This window comes from Paroedura picta, chromosome 1 (assembly GCF_049243985.1).
Source record: "Paroedura picta isolate Pp20150507F chromosome 1, Ppicta_v3.0, whole genome shotgun sequence".
NCBI classification, from domain to species: domain Eukaryota; kingdom Metazoa; phylum Chordata; class Lepidosauria; order Squamata; family Gekkonidae; genus Paroedura; species Paroedura picta.
Window position 1 is genome coordinate 61,151,559 of NC_135369.1, and position 14,092 is coordinate 61,165,650.

The 14,092-nt window shown below is 46.9% G+C and overlaps 1 protein-coding gene across 1 annotated transcript in view; it reads left to right on the forward strand.

Annotated features, from left to right (window-relative positions):
* Positions 1 to 15: 15 nt before the first annotated feature.
* The window catches only part of FBXO28 (F-box protein 28), a 45,494-nt gene continuing 31,417 nt past the window's right edge, over positions 16 to 14,092 (forward strand). The window contains exon 1 of the mRNA XM_077340441.1: positions 16 to 277. Within this exon, the coding sequence (XP_077196556.1) occupies positions 59 to 277 (219 nt within the window). The 5' untranslated portion in view covers positions 16 to 58. The remainder of the gene's footprint in view (positions 278 to 14,092) is intronic.

Genomic DNA, 14,092 nt, shown 5'->3' on the forward strand with positions numbered 1-14,092 from the left:
GGGATCGTCGCCACAGGAAGTGCCCCCTCCCGAAGCCGAGGAAGGGACAGGCCCCAAGATGGCGGCGTTGGCGGCGGCTGAGCGGCTCCTGTCGGAGGGGGAAGGAGGCGCCATGGACGCGGCGCGGCTGTCCCCCCCGCCGCCTCCGCCGCCCCGCGGGGAAGCACCGCCGCTGGAGCAGCTCCCGCAGAGCAACACGCTGGTGGGGCTGCCCATCGTGGCCATCGAGAGCATCCTCGGCTTCCTGTCCTACGACGAGACCAGCCAGCTCCGCCTGGTGAGGGGCTGGGTCGCGGAAGGGGGGCGTGCGTGCCTCTCTCGGGGGGGGGGGGAGGACGGGAGCCAGGGACGCCGCCGGGTTGCCTGGCGAGGGCTTGGAGGGCACTGCGGTCAAAAGCAAAAATATTCGCCCCGCCGCCCGCCCCACAGGGTGGAAATCTAGCCTCCCCTTCCCCCCCCCGCTTGCCATGGCGCTTAGTCCCCCCCCCCCTCCTGCTTGGTGGCGGCGGCGGCGGCGGCCTGCGAGCACTGGAAGCGAGAAGTGAGAGGCCTGGGGGGGAGGGGGCCCAACTGCCTCACGCCTCCCGTTGGTCTTCCCTCGGACGGCACGGTGGGGCTCAGGGGTGGGGGACACGTGCTGCGGCCCCCGGGAGGGAGCCCCGTTTTGCGTCCTTCCCGGTACTTGGCGACTGATGCCTGGCTCCTGGGCGCAGGGCCCCTCGAGTGAGATGCCCATCATCTCTGCAGGGAATCTGTCACGATTCTTGCGTTTTAGGGAAAGGCGTTGGTGTCTTTCTGCTCCTTCACCTTACAAGGACGGCGGTTATCTAGTTTCTCTGCGGATAGGATAGGCATCCTCTCCGGAACTGCCCTTTTCTTATTTGCAGTAGGTTTCTCCTTTGAGGTTTTCTTATAATACTGCAAAGAGGCAAGGTGCAGGCAGTATAAGCCTTGGGCTTGTATTTAGTTTCTATGGCACTTTTCAGTATGTGAAATATGTTCTTTCATTGGTTAAACATATCCCAATAATATATTAAATTGAGGTCCAATCTATTGTAATAGTACCTGTGCTTTGACAACAGTTAAAGGGCAGCTTTAAAATGAGGGAAATGCCATTATGGGATAACAGGAAAAATACTTAACATTTATTTATGTCATTGTCCTTTAGATAATTTCTTTCACAAAAAAGCAATATATTGGAATTCTTTAGAAAGTAAAAACATCAAAGTAGAGCTGTAAGCTGAAATTTATGTAATTCTCCCTAACCTCTCATTTTTGTTCAGTCATGTTAGGCTAGCTGTGGAAGAAAGCCTAGGCAATTTTCAGGATTTCCTGACAACAACTAAAACATTCTTGTTTTGCAGTACCTGTAAATATTATGTTCTCTTAATATAATATAACTATTATCTAAAGCTTGAGATAAGTACTGCCTCATGGTTTAACATAACCTGATGTTCAATACTATAAACTAATGCACATGTGTCCCCTGTGGTCCTGTTCATGCTTGGGGGTCTTTCTAGGGGCTTTCTCTGGAACTGTGTGCCAGAGTGGTTTCTTCTAATAATTTTGGAGCCAAGGCACCTTTGTGTGCAGAATCATGCCCCTGATTGTGTTAAAGCCAATTGACATTTGCTTCCTGATGGCTTTTTATGACAGTATTTGACTTTGTGCCAATTTTGCTTGCTTTATCTTTCTTGTTGGTGTGTTAAGACCTACAGGGAAAACAGTAAAATTAACTTGTAAAGTTGTAGCAATATAACCTATTATAAAGGGTTTCCATCTTTCAGTTTTAATTGTCGGTCTTCTTATCAAAGAGTACTACAGTTCTTTGAAGAAACAAACAGGTGTAATACCTTGATGAACATGGTTAATAATGTGCCTCAGAATGCTGGGGTTTCTCACTATGTCATTGCCCTTTTTCTGCCACAAAGCATTTTTAATCTAGGAGGGGGATTGTTATCTAACTTAAATGTCATTATTATTAGCATTTGTGTAGGTGGATACTTTGATTCCCTGCTGCAGATGATTGTTGTTGTGATGGCTACTTCTTCAATGTAATGATTAAAACTAGACTCAGTAAAATTTTAAGCAATGTAAGAAAGTTATAGCAAGCATATAGTTAACTTTATAAAACCTATGCCAAACTCTATTTGATACCTGATGTATTATGTACTTCAAGTCCATCATGCTGATATAACTAAGCAACTGCACACAGTCCATTTTCTCCGTGCACAATAGTTGACATTAAGGATCCTAGTGCGGTTCCTAAGTGTAGAAAGTCTGCTGTCTTTGTAGTATTTAGTTAAAATCTGATATGCCTTTACTAGCAGGCTAAAAGATCAAATATCCTTTAGCAATCCGGTTTGCTTCCTTGCCCAGCATTCACGTCTCATTTTGCTTGGTGAAGCAGAAATGTGGCCCCACGCCATGTGTTTTGATACTTTCTTGTTAATACCTTTTATGTGCTTGGTACTGTTGAATTAAGCACAAGCCTGTCCTGCAATTTGCCTACTTGAAAGAGTTGTTTAGGGGCTTAGTTTTTGCCTGTTGAAGGCAATGTGCTGGCCCTGGTCCTCATTCAGCTTTGCAGCATCTGGCAGTTTGTACTTGTACCACACTATTTCAATATTAGCTTGGGATTCTTTTGCCTGAGATGATTTGGGTCATTCTGTTTGTTGTACAGAAGAACTTAGAGGGCTTATTTGGGGCTACCATCTTCTACTGAAGCTTAGATTTAAATAATTCTCATTACCATGACCTGCATCTGACCACTGGCCTTTAAGTGTTCCTCAGGCATAAGGAAATGTAGACAATTGCAGATGGAGAGTTTGGTTCAGCAGAGAAGGGCGTGAAAATTAAGGGTCTGATATAGGTAAATTTTGTACTACAAGTTTCAAGCATCTTACCTGTCAAACAAATTCATGGTAGAACAGCAGCAGCTGGCATGTTCTTCCTGTTCACATTTCATTGCAATGTCCATTAAAATGGGGCTCATCAAACAGATGAATATAGTCAGCTGTGTAAGTCATGACACTTCTGATCCACACCAACACTGCCCTATTTGCTCTTGTAAAAACGTATCATCTCCTTTCCCCTTTAGGATGCCTTGTAATTGTACTCTCTGTTCTTCACTTAATTATTGGCTGAAATCCATTAACTGTGTAACTAGATTTACACACTCAAGGGGACCTGGGCTATTGGTTCTAACAGTAATTCCTCAGGTTGTGGTGAGAATTTTGGTATACTATTTAACATGGATTGAGGGCATGCTGTTTTAGAAGTACCAGTTCCTACTAGCTATGACTGAGGACTTGGACATACCTGAAGAAAGTTTGGATCCCAGAAATTAAGGTAAAGGTAAAGGTATCCCCTGTGCAAGCACCGAGTCATGTCTGACCCTTGGGGTGACGCCCTCTAGCGTTTTCATGGCAGACTCAATACGGGGTGGTTTGCCAGTGCCTTCCCCAGTCATTACCGTTTACCCCCCCAGCAAGCTGGGTACTCATTTTACCGACCTCGGAAGGATGGAAGGCTGAGTCAACCTTGAGCCGGCTGCTGGGATCGAACTCCCAGCCTCATGGGCAAAGCTTTCAGACGGCTGCCTTACCACTCTGCGCCACAAGAGGCTCGAAATTAGGCACATTCTTATTTGATATTGTGATGTCAGTCTCTGGAAAGCTGCTTGACTGGAACAGTATACTTATTTATTTGTAATTATTTGTATTTATTTATATCTTGATTTATTTCCCATCACTCCCAACAAGTGGCTCTTGGTGGGTTACAAGATTGATCCCCAATTACAATAAACCCCCAATAAAATCCCATTAAAAAACATACAACATATATAAAATAATAATACATGGTGGTAAAAACAGTCCTCAACCCACAATGGCTGACTGCCAGCTGGGTGTCAAGGGGGACAACACCTTCTGGTCACCAATGTTGTTCAATATGGTGAAGAATCTTCCTCATGGGGACCCTATCTGATCTTCTGACTGTACTGACCTCAATCATAAACCTGGCGGAAGAGGTGACTCTGCTCAAGTCATCCAACTACGGCTTCCAAGCATCTGGCAAATGGTTCCGGGGAGAGTCTGGGTGGCCATCCATGAGGATGTAGAGCTGGGTGTCATTTGCATATTGATGACAACCCAGTCCAAAACTCCGGATCAGCTGGGCCAAAAGGTGCATGATGATGTTGAACAGAATGGAGAATGGAGGAGAGCACCGCCCCCTAATGAACTCCACCCTAGAGCCACTAGGAGCTCAACAGCTCATTCCTCACTGCAACTCTATGGTTTTGGAGAAAGAAGCATAACCAGCAAAGAGCTGTACCCCATATCCCCCTACCGGTGAGGCGGTGGGCCAATAACTCATGGTCGACCACATCAACGGTGGCCGACAGGTCTAACATTATGAGAATGGCCAATCTGCCTTGATTCAGCTGATTCCGGAGATTATCCACCAGGGTGACCAATACAACCTCCACCGCATAGCCAGGACGGAAGCCAGACTGATATGGATCGAGAGCTGAAGTTAAATCCAAGAATGACAGGAGCTGGTCTGCCTCAGCCCTCTCAACTACCTTATCCCAAAACACCAAATGCAAGACCAGGCGGTAGTTGGAAGGGTCCCAGGGATCCAGCAATGGTTATTTGAGGAGAGGACAAACCAATGTACCCTTCAGCAGCTCTGGGAACTCCCCAGTTGACAGGGAGAGATTAATAATATCCCCGAGCTGACCTCCTATCTGCTGGCCGCCCCCGTTGAGCAGGTAGGGATCAAGGGGGCAAGTATTACCTCACCATCCCAGCTGCTTGTCTATTTCGGATACTGAGAGCTACCTGAAGCCTTTAAGCATCACCTTCAAAGGCTGCCAACAGGCCTCCAATTCCCTTTTAGTATCAACCATGGCAGGAAGGTCATGGTGGAGCAACAAGACTTTATCTGCAAAATAGCTCGCTAATGCCTCACAGCTAAGGTTCAATTTACTAACATTTTGGCATCCTTCCTCGAGGGTGATGACAGACCGAACTACCTTAAATAATTATGCCGGGTGAGAGCTAGCAGCTGCAATTGCCATGGCAAAAAAATCCAGTGTTGCTACTTTCACTGCCATCTCATATGCCCTCATAAGTGAGCAATAAGATGTTCTTGCAGCCTCGTCACAAGTCTTCCTCCACACTCGCTCTAGTCATCGCACTTCCCTTTTCCTCTCCCAAAGCTCCCTGGTATACCAGGAGGGCCCCTTTGAGGCGAGGGTGGAGAGGACATCTAGGGGCAATCTTGTCTATGGCTGGCACCAGGCAGAACTACCAGTCCTCCACCTGTGCCATCGAGTCACCAGGAGATATCAGGTCCCACAGAGCATTCCGGAAACCAATTGGAGGCATAAGTCTCCACAGGCTAGCTAAAATACGCCCCTCGCCCAAACAGGGATGAAGTGGTATCCTGAGCCAGGCCTGCAAGAAAGTTCATGGTTGAAGACTTTGGTAGAATAATCCAGAAAACAGGAAGAGGTGCTGGCATACCAATAAAACACTACTGTCTAGCATGGAGATGTAGCACTCTTCAGCATGATGATTGTCAATATACATTGTTTGCCAATCCTAGTAGTTTTGTTTGGAGTACTAACAATCACTGCAGGGTTTGGCATAGTCCCATAGTGGGTCATTGAGCAACAATAAAGTAGTGGGGGTGACAGCATTCCACTTGAACTATTCAAAATCTTAAAAGACGATGCAGTAAAAGTGCTACACTCAATATGCCAGCAAATATGGAAAACTCGACAATGGCCACAGGATTAAAAAAGGTCAGTTTACATTCCAATCCCAAAGAAGGGCAATGCCAAAGAATGTTCAAACTACCGCACCATTGCACACATTTCTCATACTAGCAAAGTTATGCTCACAATCCTACAAGCTAGGCTCCAGCAATATGTGGACCGAGAACTTCGAGAAGTCCAGACAGGATTTCGAAGAGGCAGAGGAACTAGAGATCAAATTGCCAACATACGCTGGATCATGGAGAAAGCTGGGGAGTTCCAGAAAAACATCTACTTCTGCTTCACTGACTATGCTAAAGCCTTTGATTGTGTAGAGCACAACAAATTGTGGCAAGTTCTTAAAGAGATGGGAATACCAGAGCGTCTTATTTGTCTCTTGAGAAATTTATATGCAGGTCAAGAAGCAACAGTGAAATGGAGATAGTGACAGATTTTATTTTCCTGGGCTGCAAGATCACTGCAGATGGGGACTGCAGCAAAGAAATTAAAAGACGTTTGCTCCTGGGAAGGAAAGCTATGGCAAATCTAGACAGCATCCTAAAAAGCAGAGACATCACCCTGCCAACAAAAGTGTGTTGAATCAAGGCTAAGGTATTCCCAGTTGCAGTGTATGGATGTGAAAGTTGGACCATAAGGAAGGCCGAGCGTCAAAGAATTGAGGCTTTTGAACTCTGGTGCTGGAGAAGACTCTTGCGAGTCCCTTGGACTGCAAGGCAAACAAACCGGTCAGTCCTAGAGGAGATCAGCCCTGCCTGCTCCTTAAAAGGCCAGATCCTGAAGATGAAGCTCAAATACTTTGGCCACCTCATGAGAAGGAAGGACTCCCTGGAGAACAGCCTAATGCTGGGAGCGATTGAGGGCAAAAGAAGAAGGGGGCGACAGAGAATGAGGCTGGGAGTTCAGTGGCTGGATGGAGTCACTGAAGCAGTAGGTGCAAACTTACATGGACTTCGGGGAATGGTAGAGGACAGGAAGGCCTGGAGGATTGTTATCCATGGGGTCACTATGGGTCAGACACGACTTCACACCTAACAACAACAACAACAACAACATAGTGGGTTATATGTTTAATTCTCAAAACTGCTTTCTTTACAATCATTTTGAAGACATCAGGTTACATTTCTTGTTTCAGAAGTCCATTCTTAATATACTTCATTGCTTAGTGAACCACCTCAGTTCAATGAAGTGGTGTGGGGGCTGTACGAAACCTTAAACATTAATATTCCATCAGTCAGCTGTTTTGTGAGGAAAGGGAGCAGGAGAGGACAGAAGTCACTAATCCTGAGCTGTTGCTGTTTATGCAATTTTTATTGATTTTTCAAGATCTCTCTGGTGGCTGCTGAATGGGCAAGGGAAACTGTACACAATGAACCAATTTCTGCATGCATTACTTCTTACAGCTGCATAAATGCGCTCAGAAATCTTCTGCATATGAAATACTCCACCATACCTGGGTAGAAGACTTAGACCAACTCTGCAGTATGTTTAAGATAACTATAATGGAAAAAATGCCACTATAAATTCAGAGATGTTTGAGATTATTGGATATTTTGAGGAAGTACCGAAAATCTCTTGGAATTATTGTTCCCTTTCAAATCTTTGCCGTTAAATATGCCATTAAATATGCAAGTAACAGAAGGCAGAAGCTTATACTGAATATATTTTAGGAAATGGGTAGTAATTTAAGATTTCAATATCCTCATAGCTGTTTCTCACTCTAGTGCCTAACAGGAGCTGAATTAATTATCTGTTCCACATAATATATTTCTGGTAAGGGCTTGTAGGAGGAGCGTGTCTTATGGCTTAAGTGTCACTCAGTGCTTAACGCCCATTCAGGGCGGCTGTCCCGCCCCTGAGTGCATTCTCCTCCTCCAACTGGCTTGCCTATCTGTCCAGCGGCCAGCCAATTGCCTTCCATCCCCCACCCCTGACCCACCCCTTCAACTTCCTTCTGCTCAGAGGCTGCAGATCCCTGCCATGTGAGAATTGCCCCTGAGTTCCCTAACAGCTGCTTGCAACCTTCCCAGGTCCTGGGGGGAGGGGGAGGCCGTCCGCAGAGTTCTTCCACCCCTACCCCCCAATCTAGCGCCTATTGTATTCCTGAATGCAACGGGCTTGGCCCCAGTACTAAACATAAGGCATACAAGTATGCATAGTGTGCATAGGTTACAGAATTTGTGCTTCTGTAAAAGCAGAATAAAAGGTAAAGGTATCCCCTGTGTAAGCACTGAGTCATGTCTGACCCTTGGGGTGATGCCCTCTAGCATTTTCTTGGCAGACTCAATACAGGGTGGTTTGCCAGTGCCTTCCCTAGTCATTACCGCTTACTCCCCAGCAAGCTGGGTACTCATTTTACCAACCTCAGAAGAATGGAAGGCTGAGTCAACCTTGAGCCGGCTGCTGCGATCGAACTCCCAGCCTCATGGGCAGAGCTTTCAGACTGCATGTATGCTGCCTTACCACTCTGTGCCACAAGAGGCTCTAAAAGCAGAATACATAACCCTAATTCCTATTGGTACTGGTGTCAATTCCTGTGTTCAGCATTTGGAAATCACTCCCCCCCACCCACAAACATGTTGGCCATTTGTTACCACAGACTTAAGTCTAATAGCCAGTAGAAGTAATGCGCAGGATTAATAAAGCTACCAGCAGCACGGGGAGGCAGCATTCCTTTTTTAAAATGGAATGCTCATTATTATGTCTCGGGAATGACTTATAGTACCTCTTTCCAGTCTAAACAGATTTTTTTCACCATCTTACTTGGCCAAACCTATCCTGTGGAATCTCCCTTGCCAATATCTTTAACTGCTCCTAGCGGAGCGGATTAAATAATTCGCTAAGGGCCCCAAGGACGGGCTCTGTCCGTGATGAGGAGAAGGGTGCCGATAGGCCCCTTCCCCCGGACTGACAATCAGATTGGGCCCTCCGATTGTCAGTCCGGCGGCAAGGGACCAATTGGTCCCTTGCCACCGGACTGACTAATCAGGAGGCGCGAAGCACCTCCCAACCCGCCCCCCTTCCACCTCAGCCGCAGACGCCATTACCTGCCTCGCTTGCAAGACGGCAGGTTGCCGCGCCACCAGGACGGGCTGGCGGCGGCGGTACTAGCCCCGGTGCGGCCTCCTGCCACGGCCGCCTCCTCAAGACCCCGACCCCCGGCCTGCACAGCCGGCAGCAGCCCGCAATGCCATCCGCCGATTGAGGACATGGTGGCGGCGGCGGCGGCGACCGCCCCGCTCCCTCGCTCACAGGCCCCCTCAGCTGCTGCGCCACGTCGAGCAGCGGCCCGCCCGCTGGATGAGCATCGGGGACCGCCAAACAATCGCCCCAGCGACATCAGCCTCACCTCCTGCTCCGCTGCCGTTCAGGCCCGCGGGCGGGGGGGGGGGGGCCAGGACAAGCCGCATCCGGCTCACACACCGTCCCAAGACCGCCCTCGGGTCTGGCCCCTGCCCCAGCACGCGTTGATAGCCGGCCCCTGACACTCCCAAGCCCCGCTCGCACCCACTGCATTCAGAGTGCAGCGGGCTTATTTACTTGTATGACTTATATTTGTAACTCAGTTTTATAATAAATATACACTTTTTAAAAAAAACTCTTGCTTTTTGTTACAGCTAACTGTTGGAGACAGGAGAATAAAGGAGGCTGACATATCTTAAGTGTAAGGGTGGGACTCATTCAATGTTAGCATCGCTCTCGAAATCTCTGCAATGTTGTACAGTGCTGGTGCAAATGAAAATCTTCTGAGATTGGGCAACTAACACAAGATGACTGAAACTACTGGTTGTTGCACAACAATTAAAGTTCTACTTGCAGATGTATGGTTTGTTTAAGGATGAAATACAATAGGATAGCAATGGAAAGAAGCCAGAAATAATGCAGAACCAAATAAATTGTGTAGTAATTCTGGTAGAGTTAGGTATCAGAACACTGAAATAGTTTGTCAGATCCCAAGCTTATCTGTCTCAGTACTCTGTGTTTAGGGTTTGGCTGGGAACTGCAAGGGCGGTCAAATTGTGGTTCTCCAGATGTCCATGAATTACAATTACAGTGAGCCACTGCTAGCACCATCGTAACTGTAGTCCATGGATATCTGGAGAACCACAGTTTGGCCACCCCTGACTCAAGGGATGCTTATGCTTATAGCACTTATAAAGCGCTTTGTTGGAGTGAGGTATCCTGCCTGTGTTGAGGTTCAATTTCTACCTGTCATACCTAATACATATGTAGCAGGAATTCAGTTCTTTAGAAAGCCATCAATGCCAATGGTTATCATAAATCCTTTGCCAACAAATTACATATGTTAATTAGAATTTTCCTGGAAAAGTTCTCCTTGTACTGTGCCTGCTGCCAGTTGGCTTCACTGGATGACTTCTTCCTGCCCAAGTTTTCAAAGTGAATCAGACTGATTATTCTTCACATACCCATAGGTTGCTGAACTCTTTGTGGGTAGGGAAGGAGAAACAACATTAAACCTTAAAGACTAACATCTGTAGTGGCTCAGATTTTCATAGGCTACATCTTACTTTGTTGTATAGCCACTTCATGCACTTGAGAATAGAGTTTTCATGGCAAAGATGCTGGAGTGGTTTGCCATTTCCTTCTCCAGTGGATCACCTTTTGTCAGAGCTCTCAGCTATGACCTGTCCGTCTTGGGTGGCCCTGCACGGTATAGCTCATAGCTTCACTGAACTACGCAAGCCCCCTTGCCACAACAAGGCAGCGATCCTTGAAGGGGGAATTGAAGGGGGAATGCTGGGAGCGATCGAGGGCAAAAGAAGAAGGGGGCGACAGAGAATGAGGTGGCTGGATGGAGTCACTGAAGCAGTAGGTGCAAACTTAAATGGACTCCGGGGAATGGTAGAGGACAGGAAGGCCTGGAGGATCATTGTCCATGGGGTCGCGATGGGTCGGACACGACTTCGCACATAACAACAACAACAACAACAAGCACTTGAGAAGGCTTACAGCAGTTTGGAGCACAATTGCTCATATTGGCTGCAACAGGGTTAATGCCCTTGCTGCTCTGGCCTTCGTAGTGAAGATGATCCCATTGCCCTGATCACTTGGCTTACCTTTCTGTGCCAAATCCAGTTCTGCGGATGTCCCAGTGTTCTGCCATACCTGCTGCAACAATGGAAATCCCTAGGAAGGGTCCAGCCGACCCTGCTGCAGGAGCTCATCATCTCCAAGTTACAGTTCCGCTTTGCCAATTTCTTTTTATGTATGTTATACTTATTCTAATGTGCCAGAGGCTGCTTACCTAGAAGGCCCATGTCAAGAACTGTGCCTTCCCTGTGTCTTCAAGGGCCTCCATAAACTCTTCAGATGCTTGTCGGAACAACAGTGATTTCCAAGGCTTGAGCCTGTCTGTCAGCGTAGTCTCATTCTAGAGCACGCTACCTTTGACAAAGCAAAGAATAGTCTCCCCAGTGCTCCTTGCAGCTTCTCCTGGATTAGTTGCTATACTGCACTGAGTACTATTTTGATACTTGGTTTAACTTCAGTGCTGTTCCTAATAATTATCCATTTTGACTGTGTTCTCCACCCCCCTTTGGCTGTTGTTCATTGATAGTTTGCAATAAGCTTCTTGTAGTGTCCCTAAGACCTATTGTTGGAGAGAGGTATTAGTTTCAGACTATATGACAGAAATAATATGCCCAGTGGTTATGAGGCTTGAAGCTGTGTTTATTCATATTGTAGTAATAGTGTTTTTTAAGTAATTGCTTTATTTATGTTGTAAGCTGCCCTGAGGTTCTGCAAAGGTGAAAGGCAGCTAATATGTTTTCTAATTATATAAAATAAAATAATCACAACCTGTGCATCAAAAATACTTTTGGAGTGCGGAAGTGGTCTTCTGCCTTCATTAAGACTGAGCCAAGTCTTACTATAAATTTAGTCCTGTCCTCCCTTCCCAAACCTGATCGCCAGTGCAGTGTAGTGACTAAGAGTGTGGGACTAAGACCTAGGCTGGAAACTCCACTGGTGCCTCACTGGGGGCCCTTGGGCCCCATGGACTCGGACCCCGACCTAGACAGAACCTTGCTGTGAGCCAGCAGAATTCTTCCTACATTCCACAGTTGTGGGTCTTATGCCACCACACTCGTTTCTTCCCATTACCCTTATTACCATGAATGGAAACCCAGTATGGAATAGCGGGGAGACTAGGACATGGGAGACCCAGATTTAAACCCCTATTCATGCCATACACGCTCGCTGGGTGACCTTGGGCCTATTGGACTTTTTCAGCCTAACCTACCTACCTCCCTGGGTTGTTGTGAAGATAAAATGGAGGAGAGGAGGATAGAAGCTGCTTTGGCTCCCCAGAGGGGAGAAAGGAAGAACATGAATGAATTAAATGACATCTGTGGACCTCAGTTTAGGTATCAACCCAAGCACTATATATGAGGGTCATTTGTTTTTTGTTCACAGAAGTATTCACCAGAGGGAAGGAAGGCGCTTAATCCCAATGTGTGGCTTTTAAAAGTGGAGGAATTTGTATTTTGCCTTTAAGAGCTTCAGAAAAAATCTTGCAGCTGGTTTTTACCTCAGTCTTCAGTTGAAGCCTTTGTGAGTCTCTGGTTGTCTGCTTCCTTCTCCTTCTCCTTAGAGAGGGGGGTTGGAAAGAGTGAGAGGGCACACGTAGCGCCATTGTGAAAAGAACCTCATTTTGCCTCTCTTAGTAGCTGTCTAGTCGATAGAAACAGAATTTAGATTTAAAACTGAAATCAGGTTTGCTGCTCATTTTTCCCAAACCCAGCCAAGGAGTTTCACTGATGTCCACTCAGATCCTATTTACTGAGAACTAAAGATTCTTAGCCTTAGACTTGGACAGGTATGCAGTCAGTTGCAGCCCTGAAGTTAGGTGGGTACTTTATACTGAATGAAACCACTGGTCCATCCAGCCCAGTATTGTTTGCTTTAACTACCAGTGGATTTCAGGGTCTCAGATTGCCTTGCTATTGTTTCTGCATGCGGAGTGTTAGCTTCTTTCTGTATATGTAATATGTATCTGAATGGACTTTGTAAACAGATACAACTATGAAAATAAGGGTTAAAGAGGCTCTAAAGAGAGCACATAGTGTTTCTGGAGACAATGGTTTACAGGGCTGTAGCAGACCAAATATTAGCATTCCTAGATGAAGCTTCAGTCCTAGATCCACCCCAGCCAGGCTTCTGGCCTGGCCATGGGGTTGAAACAGCACTAGCTGTCTGGATGGATGACCTCCATCTCCAACTGGACTGAGGTGGGTCAGCACTGCTCTTGCAACTAGACCTCAAAGCAGCATTTGACACAGTCAGCCATGAGCTCCTAGCTCACCGCATTGCTGACAATGCGATATGGGCAACATCTCTCCTATAACTGATTCCTTTTCTCCAGGGTTTTGGACAGAAGGTAGCTATTGGAGAGAGACAGTGAAGCCACTACCAACTCATGTGTGGAGTTCCACAGGGGCCAGTCCTCACTCCAGTCTACTTAACATCTTGATGCGCCCTCTCTGGTGCGGAGGTTTGGGTCACTGTGCCATCAATATGCTGATAATACCCAGCTCTTCTTCCTGATGGATATCCACCCCCCGAATCTTCACTCAGATTTCTGAAAGCATTGACAAAGTGGCTCAAGCAGAGTCGTCTGAAGCTGAACCCTTCAAATATGGAGGTCCTGTTGCTAGACAGAAAGGGTCTAAACAAGGAAGTATGATTTCCCAACCTGGATGGGGAGCAACTGTCAGTGACTCACTCTGCCAGGAACTCAGGCCTGATCGTGGATGCCTCCCTCTCCATGGAGACACAGATCACAAGAGTAGTGCAACTGACATTCTACTACCTGCACCAAGCAAAACTAAAAGGTAAAGGTAAAGATATCCCCTGTGCAAGCACCGAGTCATGTCTGACCCTTGGGGGTGACGCCTTCTAGCGTTTTCATGGCAGACTCAATACAGGGTGGTTTGCCAGTGCCTTCCCCAGTCATTACCGTTTACCCCCCAGCAAGCTGGGTACTCATTTTACCGACCTCAGAAGGATGGAAGGCTGAGTCAACCTTGAGCCGGCTGCTGGGATTGAACTCCCAGCCTTATGGGCAAAGCTTTCAGACGGCTGCCTTACCACTCTGCGCCACAAGAGGCTCATAAGCAAACTACTAGTGGTCTACTGGGCCCCGGAACACCTCGCTACAGAGATCCATGTGACGGTCACATCTAAACTGTATTTCTGCAACTTGCTGAATGCTGGCCTACTTTTATTACTGATGTGGAAAGTACAGCTGGTCCAGAATGCAGCAGCCAGGGTCCTCACAGGAACACCATG